Here is a 20,588-nt window from a genome sequence, read left to right on the forward strand (position 1 = left end):
AACAAACGATAAGATCACGAATAACAATGCAAGATGAGACTTCAAGAAAATGACCCTTTGGGGCCTGAATGAAGAGAAGCAGAAACTGATAATTTTATGAGGAACAGCGACAATGTTGAGTTATCATACAAGCCATGTGAGCTGTTGGAGTCTTGGAGTTTTGTCAAATGTATATTCTGAAACAATCCATTATAAACAATTTGGTAGGATAACGTCACATGGATGATGGTGACTTAATATGTGTACAATACATATAATACCAATTAACATGTTGGAAAATAAAAAATTGAGAATAATATACAATATTCTTTAATTATTTTATTTCTTGTGGGTATTCATTATTAAATGGTTAGTCTTAAACCTGTCTCGAACATGCATGAAGTCTTAACCACTACATAATTGAGTAGTGGTTGGTCATCATTGTTAGACATTTAGTTGTCAGAATTTAACCCAAAATACAAATAAATTGAGAATAGAGCAGAACAGAAAGGTTAAAACCAGGCTTCCAAGTTCTATTAATCAAAGAATGAAGTTCAAAGAATATGGATTATACCATATTCATAGCACGATCTGTATCCATGGATTGTACCAGATCCATACAGCCCAAGAGTCTATTTACAGTCTCATTTTTTGGAGTTGGGGAATTGATCAACATAAACAAATTAGCCAGTGAGAATGTTTGAATTTCAAGAAAATGCAACAAAGCATTAGTTAGGAAAGGAAAAGAAAAATAAACAGTTTCTTCTCTCTTAGCTTGTTGAAGTTTGGCTTTTTTTTTTGTCGGAGGCCACAGCCTAAACATAGAGAATGAGATTGCAGGTGCTAAGATTCAAACTCTAGACCTGCCGGATACTACTTCTTAGGGATCACTGCATGAACAATAGAGTTAAACTCCCAAGTTCAAATTCGGCCTTCACCTCTTGTGCAGGCTAGATTAGGCTTCAAACCATCACCCTTTAACACTGGTGAGCCTGTGCTGCTAGGCTCGTGAAAATGCATGGACTGGCTCAATTGCCGGCTTGGACTGGAAAAGCTTTGGATGGGTGCAATTTTATTACTAGATAATATGTGATCTCTAAGACTCTTGACTGATTTGTATCTTTTAATTTCATCTTCATAATCCAGTGCCTGAACTTGTGAAGCAGGATTGTATGTCCGATCTCCCTCAAACCCATCTAACTTTACCTGGCTTTTAAGGCCAAAATCCCAATCTGTAGAATTTGAACTTCCTCTTTCTAAGCAAATACTTCCCCATGAAATTTTCTCAGAGAGAGATTTCCTCCCGTTATTTTCTTTTTCAACAGAAATCCTCTTCGATTCACCTTCAGCATAATTTCCACAAGCATAACTCCACTTGTAGCTCCCATCATGGTTGTCCATATTTAATTCAATAGAGTGAAGATCACTATCAGCTGAGTCATCTGCTTCACACTCTTCTCCATCCGCAACTTCACCTTTATCCACATCTGTCTTTGCTGCTTGACAGGATCCAAAATCAATATTCTTCAAATAAGCTTCAAGCTCTTTGATCCTCTGCAGACTTGGAGAACCATCACCATTTTCTTCATATATTTTGGTTCCTAGGTAGGCCTCAAGTTCATTTCTCAACTTTTTGACAACTGCATTCTTCTCCTCAAAATGATATTTGGCCTCAGAAAGCTTCATCTGGACTCTCTCCTCTCGTAATACATCAGCAAACTGAAGCATTTTTCTTTCCTTCTCCACTTCTTCCCTCACTTTAGCTGACTCTCTTTTTAGTTCTTCAACCATGGCTCTATCTTCTCCAATGAATCTGGCCAACTCATCACATACTTGCCCCAGTATTTCTTTAGCCCTCTTCTCACTCTCAAGCTCTTTTGTTGCCTTTGACAGAGATGCCTTAGTATCTGCCAATTCATTTCCAAGCTTATTGTTCAATCTCTCTGTTTGCTTCCTGAGTTTCTTCTCTACCTCAAGCTCTTCTGCTATGCATGCTATGGCATCACGAATTCTCTCACGCTCCTTTCTCTTCCAAGCTGCCTTTTCTTCTGCAAAATGACTCACGAGGTACTCAATTTCATTGCGATTAGATCGCTGCTTTCGGATCAATTGATCTACTTGGATGCCAGCTCTATCAAGTTCAACACGTAGTGCGGAGACAAGGGACATGCTCGATGAATGTTGCTCTTCAAGACCGCAAATACGATTCAAAACTTTTAGGAGTTCTTTAGAAGTGGCTAGGCCATAACTGACATCCTTTAAACGATTTCTAATTCCAATTATGCATCCATTGTGATTTTTGCCTCTAGAATGAGTTTCAATCTGCATTCATGGCATGAGATCAGTAAAAATCCTATTTTCTGTAGAATAAGGATTCAGCTCCAAGTTTATTACAGTAAATTCTCAGGTAACAAACTGAATAAAATTACTCAAAGCAAAATATATTCTCTCAAAACATGAAAAAGAAGCAAAGGCAATACCTATGTATCAAAATTCCTTGATCAGTATTTATACTATTACCAAAATATTCAAACAAATGGACATAAAATATAAAACAATACCATTGAAACGTTTGATCTGCAATGAATTATAAAGTGCAAATTTTGGAGCACAAAGAGACTCTTTGATTAGCAATTCAAAACCTTCATAAATATATCTAATAGTAATACCTTGCTGAAAATGAAACGTTGGGCATTTTTGTGCAGATGTCATTATCAATGTTCCATTTATATTTTCAAGATATCGAAGAGAGAGCCATTTTGAAGAAAACAACAATAGGACATGCATTTGCCAAAACTTCTGAGGAAATCTCTCAGTTTCCTTCTCTTTCTTTTTTTTTTGGTTGGGGTGAAAAGTTTCCATTTCTTTATAAGTTGTAATAAATCTCCCTTTTCAACAAAAATTCGGAAAATGGCATCTAACAATCCTGACTGAAATGGAAAAAACAGAAAATTAATTTTCAAAATCTTTTTATCACCTCCATCACACTAGCATTGCCAGCAGAGTCCAAGCTCCCCAACTTATAATCATTTACTTGAAGCTTTTGAGAAACAACTGAAGCTCTTCTCCTATCAGATTTGATCATTGCTCGATCCATCTTCAATAAAATTCAACAGCAAAACAAAACAAAATCAACAAAAAAAAAAAAAACCAAAACTTTAATAAGGTTTCTAAAAAAAATGTTTTCAAAAACTTCAAACTGATAAAGCATAAAAAAACCCACCTCTGAAATAGGACTATAAGACGGATCAGACAAATTTGGGGGCAAAATATGAGCCTTTTTTGCAACTCTAGGCGCTTTTCTCCTCCTATCTTTCTTCTCCAACTCCTCCTTAGCTTGTGGGGAAGGGATTGTATTAATCTCCCACAAAGTGGCAGCAAGTTTTCTAGCAGAAACTAAAGCTTCCTTTGGTGAACCCTTGGTGGGAAATTCAGCACTTGGCATTGCTAAAGAAGGCGACTTTGTTGTACCTGTTTTCCATATAGGAACAGGGGTAGTTGATCCTGCTCTTTTTCCCACCAAAATTGCACGCTTAAATCTGTATTTTTGGATCAAAGATGATGATGACGATGAAGAACACCCTCGTTTCCTAATCTTACACGCCTTTTTACCCTTTCCCTCCATGACATTGTCAGTTTTATTTTATTTTTTTCACAATAATTTGGCCTCAAAGTCTCAAATTTAATGAACCAAGTTCAAGACTGAGAGATATTTTGGGACCAAAAGTTTTTATGCTACCATTCTAAACTAGAAATAATGATAAATAACCAAAATTTGAAGATCTTTTTTTTTTTTTTTAAAGAACGGAAAGTATTTTAATGGGACAGAGAAGATAAAGTGGGGAAAAGAAGATGAAAGAAAACTGATTGGTAAGTACCCATCTTTTCTTTTTGGGTAAGTCCCAAACTTGTTGCCTTGAATTCATCAAAGAAAGCGACAATCAAGGATTCTTCTTCTTCTTCTGGTTTTTTGACAGAAGAAAGAAACAGTCTAAAATACATGTAGAAAAGAAAAGAAGATCAAAAAAGCTTTTTCAAGAAGTGGGCAGCTGTCAACAAAATATAAATATATATATACATATATATATATATGTGTGTGTGTGTGTGTGTGTGTGTGTGAATGTAGAAAGATTTGAGAGAGAGAAAAGGGGAAAGATTTGGAGCTCTTTGTTTCGAAATGTTGTTGGCTTCGATTCAGAAATCCTGAGAGGGAAAGAAAGGAGTGATAGAAAATAAAAATAAAGTGATTGTTTCGTTTTTTTTTTTTTTTTTTATCTTAATTAAAAAGTTAAAAGGGTAAGGGACGACGTGGCATAGACATGAGAAAGGGTGGATTCAATCAGGGACGTCCATGTGTAAATGAACGGTCGGAATCTGGACTTGCCTAGGTTCTCTGTATTTATTTTGTCCCCCCTTGAATGTTTTTTCTTTTCGCCATAATTTTTTTTATTTTTATTGCGTATTGTTTATGGAAAGATTTAAATAAACTTTTTTAAAAATTGATTAAATAAAAATTTAAATAAATAGATTAAACTCTTTTAATATATAAATTAAATGTTTAAATTTTTTTTAAAATAAATTATTTTATATGTATTTTTATTACAAATTTTAACATAGTTTTTATAATTGAATAAATAATGATCAAATAAAATTTGAATTATAAATATCATCTTCATTTTTTTTTTTACATATCATTATTTTTTTCATTAAATTTTATTAATTTATTAATTTGAATTTTAAATTAAAATTTTTTAAATCAATTTTAGTAAAAATTTTTACAAACTTCACTTCATTTAAATTTTACCCATTACTGATGCTATGAATTTACTTGTAAAAGTTTAAATTTATCATATCCTCCATAGAAAATGATATTAATTAAAATGTTGTAAAAATTCTTTATTCATTGTAATTTTGGGTTGAATTATCATTATTATTTTGATTTGATTTAAATTGTATATCATTCACCAAATTGTTGAAAATATAAATTAAAAAAACTACAAACAACAATCAATTTTTTTTTTACAAGTCATATTTTTAATATATTATATTTTTTAATGAATTTTTTTCCTAAAAGGAGCATTAAGGTATACATTGAATGTATATTTTAGAAATGTAAATTTTTATTTACTAGGACTAATGGAACTCTACTCTATTCACTAAATTTCCATTTTTTTTAGAATGCAATAAGTATTACTCTCAAGCAAATCCAATTTTAAATTATAATTAGAAAATATTTGAGAATGTAAATGTTACGTAAGTTTAAATTTGAATGATCGATTATCTATTAGATCAATTACCATATTATTAGAATTAATATTTAAAATTTACGAGTTTGAGAAAATTTAATCATGTAAATTTTTTTAACAAAGAACGTAAGGGTAAATTAAAATTTTTTAAAAAATCTAAATTTGAATTCTTTTATTTAAAAATTTGAATTCAATTTTTTTAATAGATAAATAAATGTATTTATTATTAAATTAAATGTTTCAAAGCTTAAATTTAAGTATTGAAAATTAAAATACTTATACCTGATAATTCGTGTCATTGTGTCATGTAAAATATTATATTTATATCATGTTTTATATAAAAATTATGTATCATAATTTATATCGATATGAAAATATAAAATATAATTTTTTATTTTATTAAACTAATTTTTTATTTTTTTAATTTTTAAATAGTATTATTTTTATATTTTTTATTTATATCATGTTATCGTATTATGTTTCAAATTATTAGATCTAAAAATAATAGATAAAATGAGAGTTTTTTGTGTGTGTGTAACTCTAAATCAAGTGATTTTTTATAATATTATATATGTGAATTTTATTTAAAAGAGATTTAGTTTATCTTTTAAATTATTTTTATTTAATTTATTTAAAAAACTATTATGCAACAAAATACTCTTAAATCTGCAACCTCAATAAATCATTATATATCTCATTTCAACTACTGCTCAATTGATAAAAAAAAAAAAACTTTTCCAAATGATAAACTCCGATTGGAATGTAAAATGAAATATTGCAAAGAAAAAAAACTTGGGGGGTAGATGGGAAAATTTTCACATAAGAGGAGGGCTAATTTAGAAAAAAGGGAATTAAGGAAAAGTACAGAGTAATATTGTGGACGATAGAATCGGTGCCAGTGCAGCCCTCACTCAATCAGTCAATCATTCAATTAATAAGTATCTTCCCTCAATCAAAGAAAAAATATTCATAAAAGAATATATGTTTTTCGTGAATTCGTTATTTTTCATGAAAAAAATATATTAATTTTTGGGGTAATTTTTTTTTTGTTATTTGAATTTGAATTTATTACAAAATTGCGGTATATATCAATGTTGGCTTAAATAAATTTCTTCGGATGAATTTAAAAGAAATGAATTAAATAAAATTAAAGAATCTTTTATTACATAATAAAAAAATAAAAAATAAAGCTATAATAAGGGAAAGGCCAATGATGCAAGGAGTAGGAATCCACTAACTGCTCAAATTTGTTTGGTATGTTATCTTTGGGATTTTCCTTTCCTTGGCAGTTTCTGTTCAACTCCAAAAATAAAAAATAAAAACACCAAAATATTAGTGGGGACCCATTTTTTTTTGGCTTGTAGTTAGCCACTCTGATGATAAATTCCCATCTTGGGTTAGAATCAGGTGAGGTGGTCCATGAATCATCATGGTCTTCTTCATGGGGAGACAGTTGATTTTCTTAAGTGGCAGTGGTCCATTTATGAGATGTTCATGGTTCTCATCTGGATTATGAAATTTCATTGTGGATTGCAGCGTCTATTAGCAAATCAAAGTGGTAAACTGTTTCACATGACTCATGTAAAGTTGGCAAAACGATTTTTTTTTTTTTTTGAAAAATTGATCTAAAATAACTTGATAAAAGTTGCTTGAATCCAAAGCAATTTAAATCCAGAAATATCCAAACCAATTTAAACTCGAAAAATATGTTTAAATGATTACAATTCATATGAAATTTTAAAATTTTAAAATCTTGAAATTTTAAATTTAAGTATCATTGTGTATGGATTTATTTTAATTTTATATTAAATTCATCTAATTATGCTTTAATTTATTGGTTGATTTTTTTTATTATTCAATTATGTGATATTAATTATGATTAATTTAAATACAAAAGGAAAGCATCTTTTTAAATGATAATCTTGTTGAACAAATAAACGATTTTCTTTTCTTGGCTGCAAATTTTTGGAGAAGAAATTTGGTAATGTTTGAGAATGAATGTAATTTAGAAATGAAGTATGCAATGATATCCACATTGATAGGTTTAATAATGATGAAATCTATCATAATATAGAATACCATCCCTTGATTTAGACATGTGATTCACATTCTCATCTTCATCAAAAGAAAGCTTCGCAGTGATGGTAGGGTTAGGAGTAGATATAACAATTTGAAATATGAAATACGATTATATGATATAAATAAAATATATAAAAATAATATAATTTAAAATTTTATAAAAAATATAAATATGTTTAATAAAAATATAAAAATAATATTTTATATGTTTATATTAATACGAATTATAATACGTAATTTTTATATAAAATATAATATAAATATGATATTTTATATAACACATGACATGAATTATCATATATAATTATGGGTATAAGAATATCATACAATAATAATAACACTTAAAAAAAAAAAAGTATCTAACCAAATAATACGTGCAGTCTATGAAAATTCAAAAGAAAAGCTTCAAGTATTCATTCTTAAATGTTATATATGAAAAATATTAGTACATGCAAGCGATGATGCGATAAATGGACAGAAATTGAAAAAGCTTCTCAACCGCAATAAAATATAAATTAATACTATTAAATAGAGGCATCAATCGGGCAGATGAATCGAGTTTGAATCGGATAAGTTTGGATTGATTTATTTTCGAGTTAAATAAAATGTTCATTGCCTTTTTAATTTAATATTAATGTTATTAAAATTCAGATTATTTTGTATTTAAATTATTAAATTTTAAAATTAACCCAATTTTATTTTGAGTCCTTACAAGTTAGATTAGATAATTTAAATTTGAATTATTTCAAAATCAAAATTAATCTGAAATTTAATCATTTTGATTTTAAATTAAAAGAATTCAAATTAATGATTTTTTTTTCTGTTGAATAAATATTTTCGAGTTCATATAAATTTTGATAACGCTACTATTAAATTAAACAATTTCTAAAAATTCGTGTGCAATTTTTATTGTACAAGTATCAAATTGGAATTTTGAAAAAAGAAAGTAACATTTATCAAATAAGAAGGTTCTTTTAACTCATTTCACTAAACTCAAACTTAATATGGAGACTCCGTATGTAAATTGTATCCTCTTTCTTTATAATGTTTTGGTTCCAGGGCTTTTTAACGTAGGTAGGCAGGCAGGCACTGTTGAAATTTATGTTAAATCCATCTTCGACCCATTTAGCTGAAATTGGCTGCCAAATTTAACAACCAAGGTCCACGTCAATGGCGTTGGCCTTGAGTTGTGTAAAGTTGCCTCTTTATTTTTAGGAAAGCAACAGTATTTTCAAGGTCTGCTGGATGGTAGTAGTAAGGGAATTCAACGGCTACTTTTAACTCGAATTTAATAAATGAATAAAAGCACAGCCAACATTTTGATACGCGTTAATATTAAATATAATATGGTGATATAATATAAAAATAATATAGTTTAAAATTTTAAAAAAATATAAATAAATTTAATAAAATTAAAAAATTATATTTTATTTTTTCGTATCGTTGTAAATTGTAATATATGATTTTCATGTAAAATGTAATATGAATATAAAATTTTATATGATACAATGATACGAAGTATCAAATTTAATTATGAATAACTTTGAATTATAGTGTTTTATTTAAATTTTACAAAATTTTAATGTTTAATTTAAATTATAAATTTATTAATTAATGTGACAATTTAAGAGTTATTTATTTATTATTTATTATTATTTAAAATTAATCACATTAAAAATAAATATATATTAATTAATAAATTTATAATTTAAATATTACATTGAATATTTTATTATAATTTATGAATCATTCATATCACTAACACTTTTGAATTAAAAAAATATATAAAAGAATGATCATTTAACTTATTAGGTTTAAACAAAGTATTCGTTGAAGTGGGTCATTACCTTTTTAAAAAAACAATAATAAACCCGTTCTTTTAACGAAAAGTATATGTTTTATTTTATATTAAAGATATCATAATTTGAAAATAAAAAAATAGGTGATAAATATTAAGATCTTAATTTTAAAATTTATTAATTATTATTATTAAAAATAATTACATGAACCAATTAAGTTTAAAATTCAAAATTACTTATTTTGTTGGGTCAATAATAGATGAAATCTTTATTTAAATGTACGATTAAATTCATCGTACCTCTAATTAAATTCAAATATTAATTTTAATAAGATCAAATTAATATAAATTTTTCATTAAAATTTATTTTTTAACCGTAATTATATTTATTTTTTTCAATCACAATTATAATATTTTTTATTATTATTTTTAATTTTATCGTAATTAATTTCATCATTCATATAAATAGAGCCTAACTGAAATAATAAACGTGAAAAGATAATCACATTCAAATTTTTTGGATTATCCAGTTATACCCAAAGATGTTAATTTAGACCGTACGTAATAACAAAGTTTGGAAAGCAAAACCTTTATTCTTTCTTCCCCAAAGTCAAAAGAAACGAGTTATTTTCTTTGCGAGAATCCTACTTTTGCATTGAAAGGAAAGAAAGGAAACTGAATACAATAACTACATATTTTTACAGAATGGAAGAAAGCAAAGAGAATGATGAGAAAAGGGAGTTAAAGAAAACAAAAACATGTCATTCAAAAGTAATCGTCAGTCCTTCCCTTGAATCCAATTTGTCCAAAAGTAAGAGTGATGAACAGTCCTATGTGCCACAGTAGCAACCACAACCTGATCATTCAAACAAAAATTAATGTTTTATATTGAATTAGACACTGCAAGATTTATTGTCCGAACAGAAGAGGAAGATCACAAATGGTAATAATAACTACACTGTAAATGTAAAATAAATTTTGTTTTGTAACTCTGTTAAAGGAGGTAATGATAAATTAAATTTAAGTTGTCTCCATCTTTTAATCACTCGTAACTAAAATTATCAGTTATATAGATAAAAAGTTTCTTAGGAATTATTGGGTGATTGGCTACTAATGGATGCGAAGTAAAATATAATTATGAAATTAAAACAATTTCATTATGAATGTAGAAAAAAAAATTTATTATTATTATAATTATGATTAAAAAATATAAAAAAAAATTATGATAAATTTAATAAATTTTTATTAAAATTGATATTTAAATTTAATTTACGAAATAGTAAGTTCAACTACATCAAATTAAAAGTACGGTAAAATCCAAATCCCGCTAAATATTCAAAGCAAGAAATTGTGTTGTGATATATTAAATATATCATCCAGATACTCACCAGAACTGAGAAGTAAGAGGAGGTGGAGAAGGGAAGTGAGCGAGCTCGGCTCCGATGCTCTCAAAGAAAAGCCCAGTCAAGCTCTTCCCATTGATTGCCGGTATGCATGATGGAGCTATCCACCCAATCAGACCAAATCCTATCACATTAAAGTCCGTACGCAGCCAGTCCCCCTTAAAGCTACCCATGATTCAATCAACCCAATTATCAGAATTAACAAACAAATTAAATCATCAAACGATCAAACTAACAAAATTAAAGTTCACCGTCAAAATTTACCATATGACCTTTTCCCTACAAGCACCAGCCACCATCAAAGGGTTCCTAGCCGTCACCCGGGGTTTCAAAAATTCTGAAATGGTACACACCTAGTTAAAATCCCAACTCAAAGGAATTCTTTGATACGTAATGGAAGCAATCATAAAAGTTGCATGATATAGATAATAATAAGTTGTAGAAAAAAATGTTGGTTAATTTTGAAAACAAACAGGTAATGTAATCTCGAAGGATCGTGTGTGTGTGTGTGTGTATATATACCTGAAGAGAGGCAGATTTTCTTTGCGGGGGTTGATGAGAGCGAGGTGGTGGTGCCAAGGCCAATGACGGTGGATAGGCTTGCAAATGTGGCTGCCATTTTTGGTGTATAGTTGAGGGCAAGTGGCAGAAGGGGGGTGAGTGAATGAGAGAAGTGGAGGAGGCTGGCTTGTGGTGGTGGATGTAAGATTTTGTTAAGGAGTGGTGGGGTTTAGTAGTTGGAAATGAGATGAAGTGAAGGATTGCATGGATGGATAATTGGTCAATAGTTTGGAGCCACGTTGGAGTTGAGTGGATAAAGTGGGCTTACCGTTGCCTTGTTGGCTGATAATACTTGTCGTTGCCCTCTCAGTTTTCTTATCGCAAGTACTTTGCAAAGCTGGCCATAGATTTTTGATATATCTATGATTTATAATCTATATATTAAAACTATCCTTAAATATAATATGATCACATGTGCAAAGCTTTTAGCTTGTCATGTGTTTTTTTTTTTTAATTTTTAATTTTTTTGACATGTGATAACAAGTCTTTGCTCATTATATGATATTTTCAAAATTTTAATGTTTTTAAAAAATATTTTTTATTTACTTAATTATAATAATAATTATAATAAATAATAATAATAATAATAAAAGATAATAGAAGGTGAGTCAAAAGATGAAGTGTCGTTGGTAATTACAAAGTCGTCCAATTTTTTTTTTTTACAAAAAAATAAATCAAAATCAAACACTTAGATAATAAAAAAATTCAAAGTAAATACAACTCATCAACAAAAAAATCAAACTAAAAATCTTAAAACTAACAAACATAGTAAATGGCAATCACATATTAAAACATAAAAATGAACTAAAATAATAATTAATTAAAAAATCTGACACAAAAATCAACTAAAATCTTACTGAAAATAACCAAAATTTCTTTAAAAAATTACCAAATTTAGAATTTAAATATTTTTCAAAAAATATCTCTTAAAAACAAAAATTAAAATTAAAAACTAAAAACAATAGATTTAAGTTTTTTTAATAAATTTCAAAAGAAAAAAATTAACAACAACCAATTAACACAAATAACAAAAAACTCAAGATATAAGATTTTCGAACCTTTTTTTTTAAATCTCAAAAATCCAAAAACTAAAAGAAAAAAAAAAGTTTTTAAAACTATTGTTTATAAAAATTAAAAAAAAAATCGCAGGCGAAACAGGGGTAGAACTTTAATATATATATATATATATATTTGGGTAAAAATTAATTCCATGACTAATCATCTTACTCCATATAATTCTCCAATTTAATGTAATAATAATTAAGTTATTTAGAGTAACATAATAGGTTTTTATTTTATTTTATTATTATTATTTTTTTACAAATGAGGTGTAACTTAAGGATAAAGAAAAAAAATTATAAGAAAATCTAATATCATATTTACTAGATGTTATTAAGAACTCAACTGAGTTAAATTTTAAATCCAAATCATTTAATTGTTAATTATGCATATTATGTAGGTTAATACAAATTTTAAGAGATTTTGTTTTTCAAATTTGTTTTTTATTTAAAATTAAAATTGATAATTGAGAATAATTAATAATACTAAAATTGCATATTACATAAAATATAGTATGTATAATATATAATATATATTAAAATTTTCACCTAAAAAGATTATAAGGTTGCCGTTAAACTTAAAAGGATAATCTAATGATTCTCATTTCATTATGTCAAGTTGAAGAAAAAAAAATTCATCCCATGGGGAGACAGTTTTTTTTTTTTAATATAAATAATTAAAAATATCTAAAAAATTTTATAATTTAATCTTCTCTACCCGTGTTGATCACATTGGAGATTAACATTCCAACAATTTCATACGACTTAAAAGCATATATATATATATATATATTTATTTATTTATTTGTTTATAACATGTTTACCAATTTGGTGGGGCGTTCTGGAGATTAAGACGCAGCAATCAGTATTTATAAAGTATAGCATTAATGGAATTTTCTTGATGGATTATTAAGAAAATCAATCACTTAGATCGATTAACGTTTTTTAATTATTAAATGATTTTAAAATTTAAAATTTTATCGTGAAAGTTTTAAATTCGAATTTTAAGATGACTGAAATTTGATTTATGACATGGATGAATTATTTTTTTATTATGTAATCCGATAATACTGGCTTAAAAAAAATGAGGGAATGAAGGTTTTAAATCTAATTATTTTAACCAAAAAAAAAAAGAAAAAGAAGTGAGTTAAACAAATTAAAAAGAAACGGAGTGACTTAGACTCTTTTTTTTTTTTTCTGTGGGTACCCTCAAATCAAATAATCAAATCTTGATTAATACATAATCGAATATTGAATATTACTTGAAAAAAAGGTCTTCTGCTCAATAACGAAATGAGGTACTTGGGTGCGTAATTATGGTATAAGATGACTTTGAAAGCTTTATGTTTCATTTTAAATAAAAATTTACATAAAAAAAAAAAGGAAGGTACTTAAATTTTCGTAACAGACAAGATTGACCTGCTTAGGAAAAAAAACAAAAAAAAAAACAACAATTCGGGATGAACAGAGAAATATGCTGAGGAATTGAACTTCATTATTCTCTTAGCAAATATATTTAGGAGAACAAAACAGACATATCCAAGTATCGGATTATCTATTCAACTCCAAAGGATAGTACAAGTTTTTAAAAATTTTGAATAAAAAATTAAAATTTATTAAATAAATTTGCACATAATTTTTATGTTTATATAAATTTTAAGTCAGATGTTAGATAAAAGAATTAAAACCTAAACTCAACACTCAATTCAAATAAAATATTATAATTACTTAAATATATATAATATTTTATTTTTAAAATTTTTTTTATTAAACAAATTAAGTTTAATAGGTTGGTTTAGAATTTATTTTTTCAATTTGGACAAGATTTTGAGAATATCAAATCAAATTAGATTTAAACAAACATATAAACTTTCCTCTTTTAGCCTACTGATTAAAAAGTCAGTTAAAAGTTATATAAGGCGTGGGTTCTACCCCGCCATCCTTCCTCCGAGCACTAGCCCTCTTTTGCAACAAAAAAAAAAAAAAAACACATATAAGTTATTAATACTAAATATGAATTTTACCTGAATTTGACTCTACTTATGAACACCTTTAAATTAAAAAGACTCTTTGCTATGTTGGTTTAAGTAGTACAATTTGTGAATAGACTCCTACCATAAGCAATGGAAAATTATTAATGCTATAAAATATCTTTAAATTATTATGAAATATTTAATATAATTTTTTAATTTTAAAAAATTTTAATATGACATTTAAACAATTAATTTGTTAAATAATATATTACTCGCCTCTAATATAGCTAGTTCCAAATGATGACATATTACGTACAAATAATCTTCAAGCATCACATTAGTTAATAAATTCATAATTTATGTATCATATTATAGATTTTTAAAGTTTGATATCATATTTGTTGGCCTTGAATTAATCTTTATTTTGAAATAACAAAACATTAAAGTTAAATAAACTTGATCAAGATTTTGAAAAAGATTTATTTAGTACATGTTCTTAAGTTTTATATTTTGGTACTAAATAAATAATATGATTTTCAAATATTAAACAAACATTTCTTGGTGTCATATTTCTCAAACCAAATCTATCTTTAAATATTATTTATTTAAGCTTCAATAAAAGTCCAATTGTTGTTTTTAAAGTGAACTTATTCATTTTGAACTTAATATAATTTTGATAATATTGGTTTTGAGAAATAGATTAACTTAAGAAAGTTGTTTTACAAGAACAAAGTTTTTTAACATTGAACTTGTTTTATTTTTCTGTATTAATTCACAAAGTCTTAATATTTGAATTTTATATGATTGAAAAGCCATTTGAGTCTACTTTCTAATGGATCAAACAAAATCAAAATCCAAATTTTTTAAGAAAAGATTTTGAATTTTTACTAGACACTCTGCAGTTGTCAGAAAAATTGCACAAGGTGTAAATTTGAAAATTCACTATAATTCGTACACAGTGAAATTTTATATAGATACAAAGTCCTTTAAGTCTAGTTTTTAAATCTTCAAACGATTTATGATTTGGATTTATATAATTCAAGATATTATCAAATTAGTGAATAGAGTGCAGAACAGGAGATAACCACCCAGCCACTGACAGGATCAATCCCCTCATGGAAGGGATTGATCGGGTCAGGATTTTCAAAGGCAAATTGGTTCAAAACATGAACCAATCGATCCCCTCATGGAAGGGATCGATCGATTCTGGGCGGAAACACTTCAACGTCTACTTTTTGGTGCTTCCAACGGTTATTTTCTTCTCCCAAACACTTCCAACGGCTACCACTTCAATTTCTCTATAAATTGGACACTCCAACACACCAAGAAAATTGATGAATCAAGAGAGCAAGAGTAAAAAATAATACTTTCATTCTCTCAGATAATAAAGAGTTTTTAAAACTTCAAAGTCTATATCTTTGTATTTATTATATCCAACCTATTTTTGTTGTTCATTCATCGTTCTCTTGTCTATACCTTTGTGTACTTCAACTTAGCAAACACCCAACCTTTGTGAGGTTCTTAGAGTTTGCAAAACACTTCATTTTTTTATTTTGTGAGTTTGTAAGCTTAAGGGGGATGATAACTCTTAAGAGTATATTGTGTTGAGTTTGTAAAGCTTAGAGAAGCTTGGTTGTAATCTTCAACACTTATAATGGATTGAACTCATTGGCAAGAGAGGTTAAAGGAGAGGACGTAGGTGCCTAAGGAAGAATCGAACCTCTATAAATCGCGGTGTTATTTTTTCTATCTCTATCTCTTATTTACTTTCAATTATTGTGTTTAATTATTTAGCAAAATTTGTGCTTATTGAATATTGTTTTTGAAAACTTCATTAAAACCAATTCACCCTCCTCTTGGTTTATTCTAAATCTTTGAGCTAACAATTGGTATCAAAGCTTTGGTCTCTTTTTGTAAGTTTAACCACCTTGAGAAAGATCATATGGCTCAATTTTGATTCCAAGATGATGAGGAAGTCTTCAAAGCTCCTATGGTGAATAAATTTGAATTTTGTGAATGGAGAAAGAGGATGAAGGTGTTCATTATGACCTAAGATTTTAGAGCTTGAAATGTGATTGAAAAAGGGCTTGAAACTCCTTTAAATGATGCAAACTACATGAGGCAAATAATAGATGATGCAAAAGTTAAGTGCATTCTCTATGAAGCTTTAGATAATTACAACTTCAACTTGGTCTCAAAATGCTTAACCTCAAATGAGATATGGAGAAAGTTGGATGAGCTACAAGAAAGATAAATTTTTAAACCAACATCCATCATGTCTCATGGCCATTGAGGAATCAAAGGTAACCTCTAACTCTTGTGATTCAAATTCTTATACTTTTGATAAGTTACAAGATGCTTATATTGATTTCGTAATTGAGTTTGAAAATATGCATTTGAAACATAAGAAAATGATTTCAAAATTGAAAGTTGAAAATGATCTTTTGATGAATGCAAAAAATATTTTTTTTTAAAAAATGAAAAGTTGAAAATAGATTTAAAAACCTCTCAAAGTAAAAATGAATTTTTAGAAAAAAAAAATTTGATTTGAAAAAGAAATTTGATGAATTAATAAATGAAAAACAAAAGCTTTTAAATAGTTCATTAAGTACTAAAATGATTAAATGTAATTTTTGTAATTTTCATGATCATACTATACATACTTATCCTATTAGAAGAAAAATCCCATTTAAAATTAGGCAAGTATGGGTTCCGAAAGGAACAAGAGACTTGGTGACTAACTCTCAAATATCCAAAGCAATTTGGGTATCAAAAATCAAATGAGATTATCTCTTGTAGGTGTGCTAGAGCAAGGAGCTACAATGTGAGATTGAAGATTGAATACTCTAGACACACAATGAAGATGGGTAACCTCTAAACTTTTATTTGAAAAAGATTTGAATTTGATTACCTATTCTTGATAAAATTCGGATGCTTGATTGATTATGCAAAATTGGGTTACCTATTCTTGTTAGACATAAAATGGTTAATGGATATTGGTATATGCTTTATTGATATATCTTGAATACACCAATTTCACTTGAGAAAATGTGAGCTTGAATTGAACATGCATTTATTTTGCATAAATATATTTGTTAGGAATGATTTTAGCATGAATGACCATGATGTTTAAAAATTGCTCAATTTGTTTATAATGCTTGGATTTTATGAAATATTTTTAAAACTTGATTGTTATGTTCTAAATTGTTATAACTCTTGATTGATGAATTGATGAACTTTATGTGTGTAAATAAGATAAATTGATTCTTTGTTCATCTATATTTTTGGTCAAGGTATGTGCTCATATGATGATTGGTTCAACTTGACCTTAATGCTTATGATTTGAAAATACTTAAATTTTTTATCTCTTAATTTTTAAAATATTTTCAAATATACTTGCTCTTGTGCTAAATTGATTCATTAATTTTGTGAAATGTTTTAGAACTTGTGCTTAATTGACTTATCTTTTGGTTTGAGATTAAGTATTGATGAACTAATTGTGTTTAATGATATATGTTGTTAGTTCATCTTTTGTTCTTGTTAAGTGTGTGCATATATGATAAATGTGATTTTTCTTGACTTGATATGGTTGCAACATGACTTAAGTAAATAAATTTCTTATGATGCTAATTTTGAGCTTAAGTCATCGTTGATTATGACCTATAATTTGTGTAGACATATTTGTGCTTTTGTGCTAATATTTTCTTGAATATGTTTTGGATGATAAATATGTCTTCCTTGAGTTTTTAGTTTTTATATGGCCTAAAATTTGTTTTGGCATATTCTTTGGTGATTTAAAAATATATATATATATATGAATATTGAATATGTCTTCTTTGTGTTCAATATTTTAAATGATCTTAAAAGGACTCATGTTTTGCACATTTGATGAGAACTTTAGCTTTAGTGCCAATATTGTGATATTTGATGCTTAACTTGATATATGACCTCTAGCTTAAGTATATATATCTTCCTTGCAATTAACAACTTGTTCTTAATGAATAAATTTTCCTTTGCCTATAATGACTTAGAATATGAAATTGTTTTCTAACAATTGGTATAATTTTTATCAATTGATTTTCTTGGTGCTTCTAATGAAAATCTTTTGTCAAGAAAATTTTCTAAGTCTATGCTAGGAGAACTTGAAATGAGCATGAAAGAGTCTACATTTTTAGAATTTCAAGTATAGCAAGCAGATCATATCATCCTGATCAATCAAGCCTAGTTTTGCTCAAATGAAGTGGATTGGAGAATTCAAAGCCAAATGAGCACAACAACAAAGCTTGACATGGAGGTAAATGTATCAACTTTATGATATGATGTATGAGTTTGAATACATATACATATTTGTTTTAATATGTGCAAATATATGATTTTGTGATTGAAGATATGAACACGTTGCACAAATTAATCACCAAGCTACTTGATAAAATTTATCTTAATATTTTTTTTAAAGCTTGAATTGATTAATTCACCTTCATTAATATTCATGCCTAGTTCTTGAATATTTTGATTACTAATTTTTAATGCATGAATTTTTTTTGAATATTTGAACATGAATATGAGTTTAATATATTGATTTCTTGATCTTTCAATTGCCTTGACTCATAGATTATGAATTATAAACTTGAAATTCACATACATGTTCATTGATTGACATTGAGATGGCATGTACCAAATTGTGCCTAAATGCTTGCATTTTTTTTTTGGTATATTGCTTATATATTTTGCATATGCTTGTATGATTTTGATTGAAATATATAATTGAATACTTGCATATGTTTGAGTTAAGTACATTGTTATGCATTGAAATAATTTGGATTATATTTGAATAATTATACTTTTAATATTTCTTTGCTATAGCTTATGTTTTCATCATGTTTGGAAAATGCTTGAATAATCCTTATTATGACATGATGATAATTGAACCTTATTGCTCATTAGTATTCATGCTTTATTATATACATATGAGCTTTTGGGTTCTTGTTTGGATAGGATAGCTTATGAAAGATTACATTTATGCATATATTGAATGAATCTTTCATATGCTTAAAGTATGTGTGCTCTATGATAGTTGTTGAATAAAATTTTTAATAATTGGTAACAATTGGTATCAAAATTACTAAAGATTTTTTTTTTTTAACTTTCATAGACACTTGTTTATGTGCCTATCATTGATATAGCTTATACCTTTCATGCAAAATTGTGTGTACCTTAAATTGATTAATCCTTATTTTGAAATGAGGAGCAATATAGAATACAATTTTGCTTGATTTGTTTTATGATAACAATTGGTATGCTTATTGATGACATATCTTTAACAATTGGTATCATTAACAATTGGTATGAGCTTGTATGCATGTGCTTGAATTTATGCTTAATTGCTATTGATGTTTTAAGTTCTAAGCACATCTTATGATAACATGATTTATGAGTAGATTGCATATCATTCATTATCTTTTGCTCATAAATTTCATGTAGTAAATATGATGACTTGTGCTAAAATGCTAAAATTGGATACACTTATGTTTTTGTACTTGAATTCATGTATGTAAACTTCATTGTGTATATTATACTTGATTACATGCATTCAAAATACTCTTGATATTATTGGTATCAAGCACTTTGTCCCTTGCCTTGAATTGATCTCTCTTTCTTTTGAAATGACAAAAAGGGGAGGAGTTTAGAGATATTTTTTCTTGTATGCTTATAGCAATAGATATAGGAGCTTAAACATTTGGTATAAAGAGCATAAACAAAAAGGGGGATAAATGTTTTATGAATATATTTGTTAATGATGCCTCTTTGTGTTTATTTGCTTATTAATTTGCTCATGCTTTTTTGTTATGACAAAAAAAGGGAGAAATATCATATGGACAAATTTGCTTGTGCTTGACATGCATATGTTTAATTATGCTTATTTGATATATTTGATTAACATATGTTTGTTGAATTGTGTTAGATTAAGATGCAAAAATTGAGGGGGAGTTTTGCCATGCATTGTTTAAGGGGGAGTTTTCCAAAATATTTTTCAAAACCTTAAATGTTTCAAAGAAAGTCTTTTATCAAGCAAATTTATCTTTAAGTTTTGTCATATCAAAAAGGGAGAGATTGTTGGCCTTGAATTGATCCTTATTTTGAAATGACAAAACATTGAAGCTAAATAAACTTGATCAAGATTTTGAAAAAGATTTATTTAGTACATATTCTTAAGTTTTATATTTTGGTACTAAATAAATAATATGATTTTCAAAGATTAAACAAATCTTTCTTGGTGTCATATTTCTCAAATCAAATCTATCTTTAAAGATTATTTATTTGAGCTTAAATAAAAGTCCAATTGTTGTTTTTAAAGTGAACTTATTCATTTTGGACTTAATACAATTTTGATAATATTGGTTTTGAGAAATAGATTAACTTAAAAAAGCTATTTTACAATAACAAAGTTTTTCAACATTGAACTTATTTTATTTTTCTGTATTAATTAATAA

The 20,588-nt window shown here is 27.2% G+C and overlaps 2 protein-coding genes across 2 annotated transcripts; both read right to left on the minus strand.

Moving 5' to 3' along the window:
• Positions 1-489: 489 nt before the first annotated feature.
• LOC111302071 (uncharacterized protein At5g41620-like) lies at positions 490-4,036 on the minus strand. The gene is made up of 3 exons (XM_022898012.2): positions 3,203-4,036; positions 2,957-3,076; positions 490-2,301 (listed from the first exon to the last, which is right to left on the minus strand). The coding sequence occupies exons 1-3, from the start codon at positions 3,602-3,604 to the stop codon at positions 901-903; spliced, it is 1,923 nt and encodes a 640-aa protein (XP_022753747.2). The 5' UTR covers positions 3,605-4,036; the 3' UTR covers positions 490-900.
• Positions 4,037-9,675: 5,639 nt separating this feature from the next.
• On the minus strand, positions 9,676-11,217 carry PSAO (photosystem I subunit O). The gene is made up of 4 exons (XM_022898013.2): positions 11,028-11,217; positions 10,770-10,842; positions 10,491-10,670; positions 9,676-9,958 (listed from the first exon to the last, which is right to left on the minus strand). The coding sequence occupies exons 1-4, from the start codon at positions 11,122-11,124 to the stop codon at positions 9,868-9,870; spliced, it is 441 nt and encodes a 146-aa protein (XP_022753748.1). The 5' UTR covers positions 11,125-11,217; the 3' UTR covers positions 9,676-9,867.
• Between the last annotated feature and the right edge of the window lie 9,371 nt (positions 11,218-20,588).

Source organism: Durio zibethinus, chromosome 15, assembly GCF_047325235.1.
Source record: "Durio zibethinus cultivar Kanyao isolate XHJ-2024 chromosome 15, ASM4732523v1, whole genome shotgun sequence".
In the NCBI taxonomy this organism is placed as follows: Eukaryota; Viridiplantae; Streptophyta; class Magnoliopsida; order Malvales; family Malvaceae; genus Durio; species Durio zibethinus.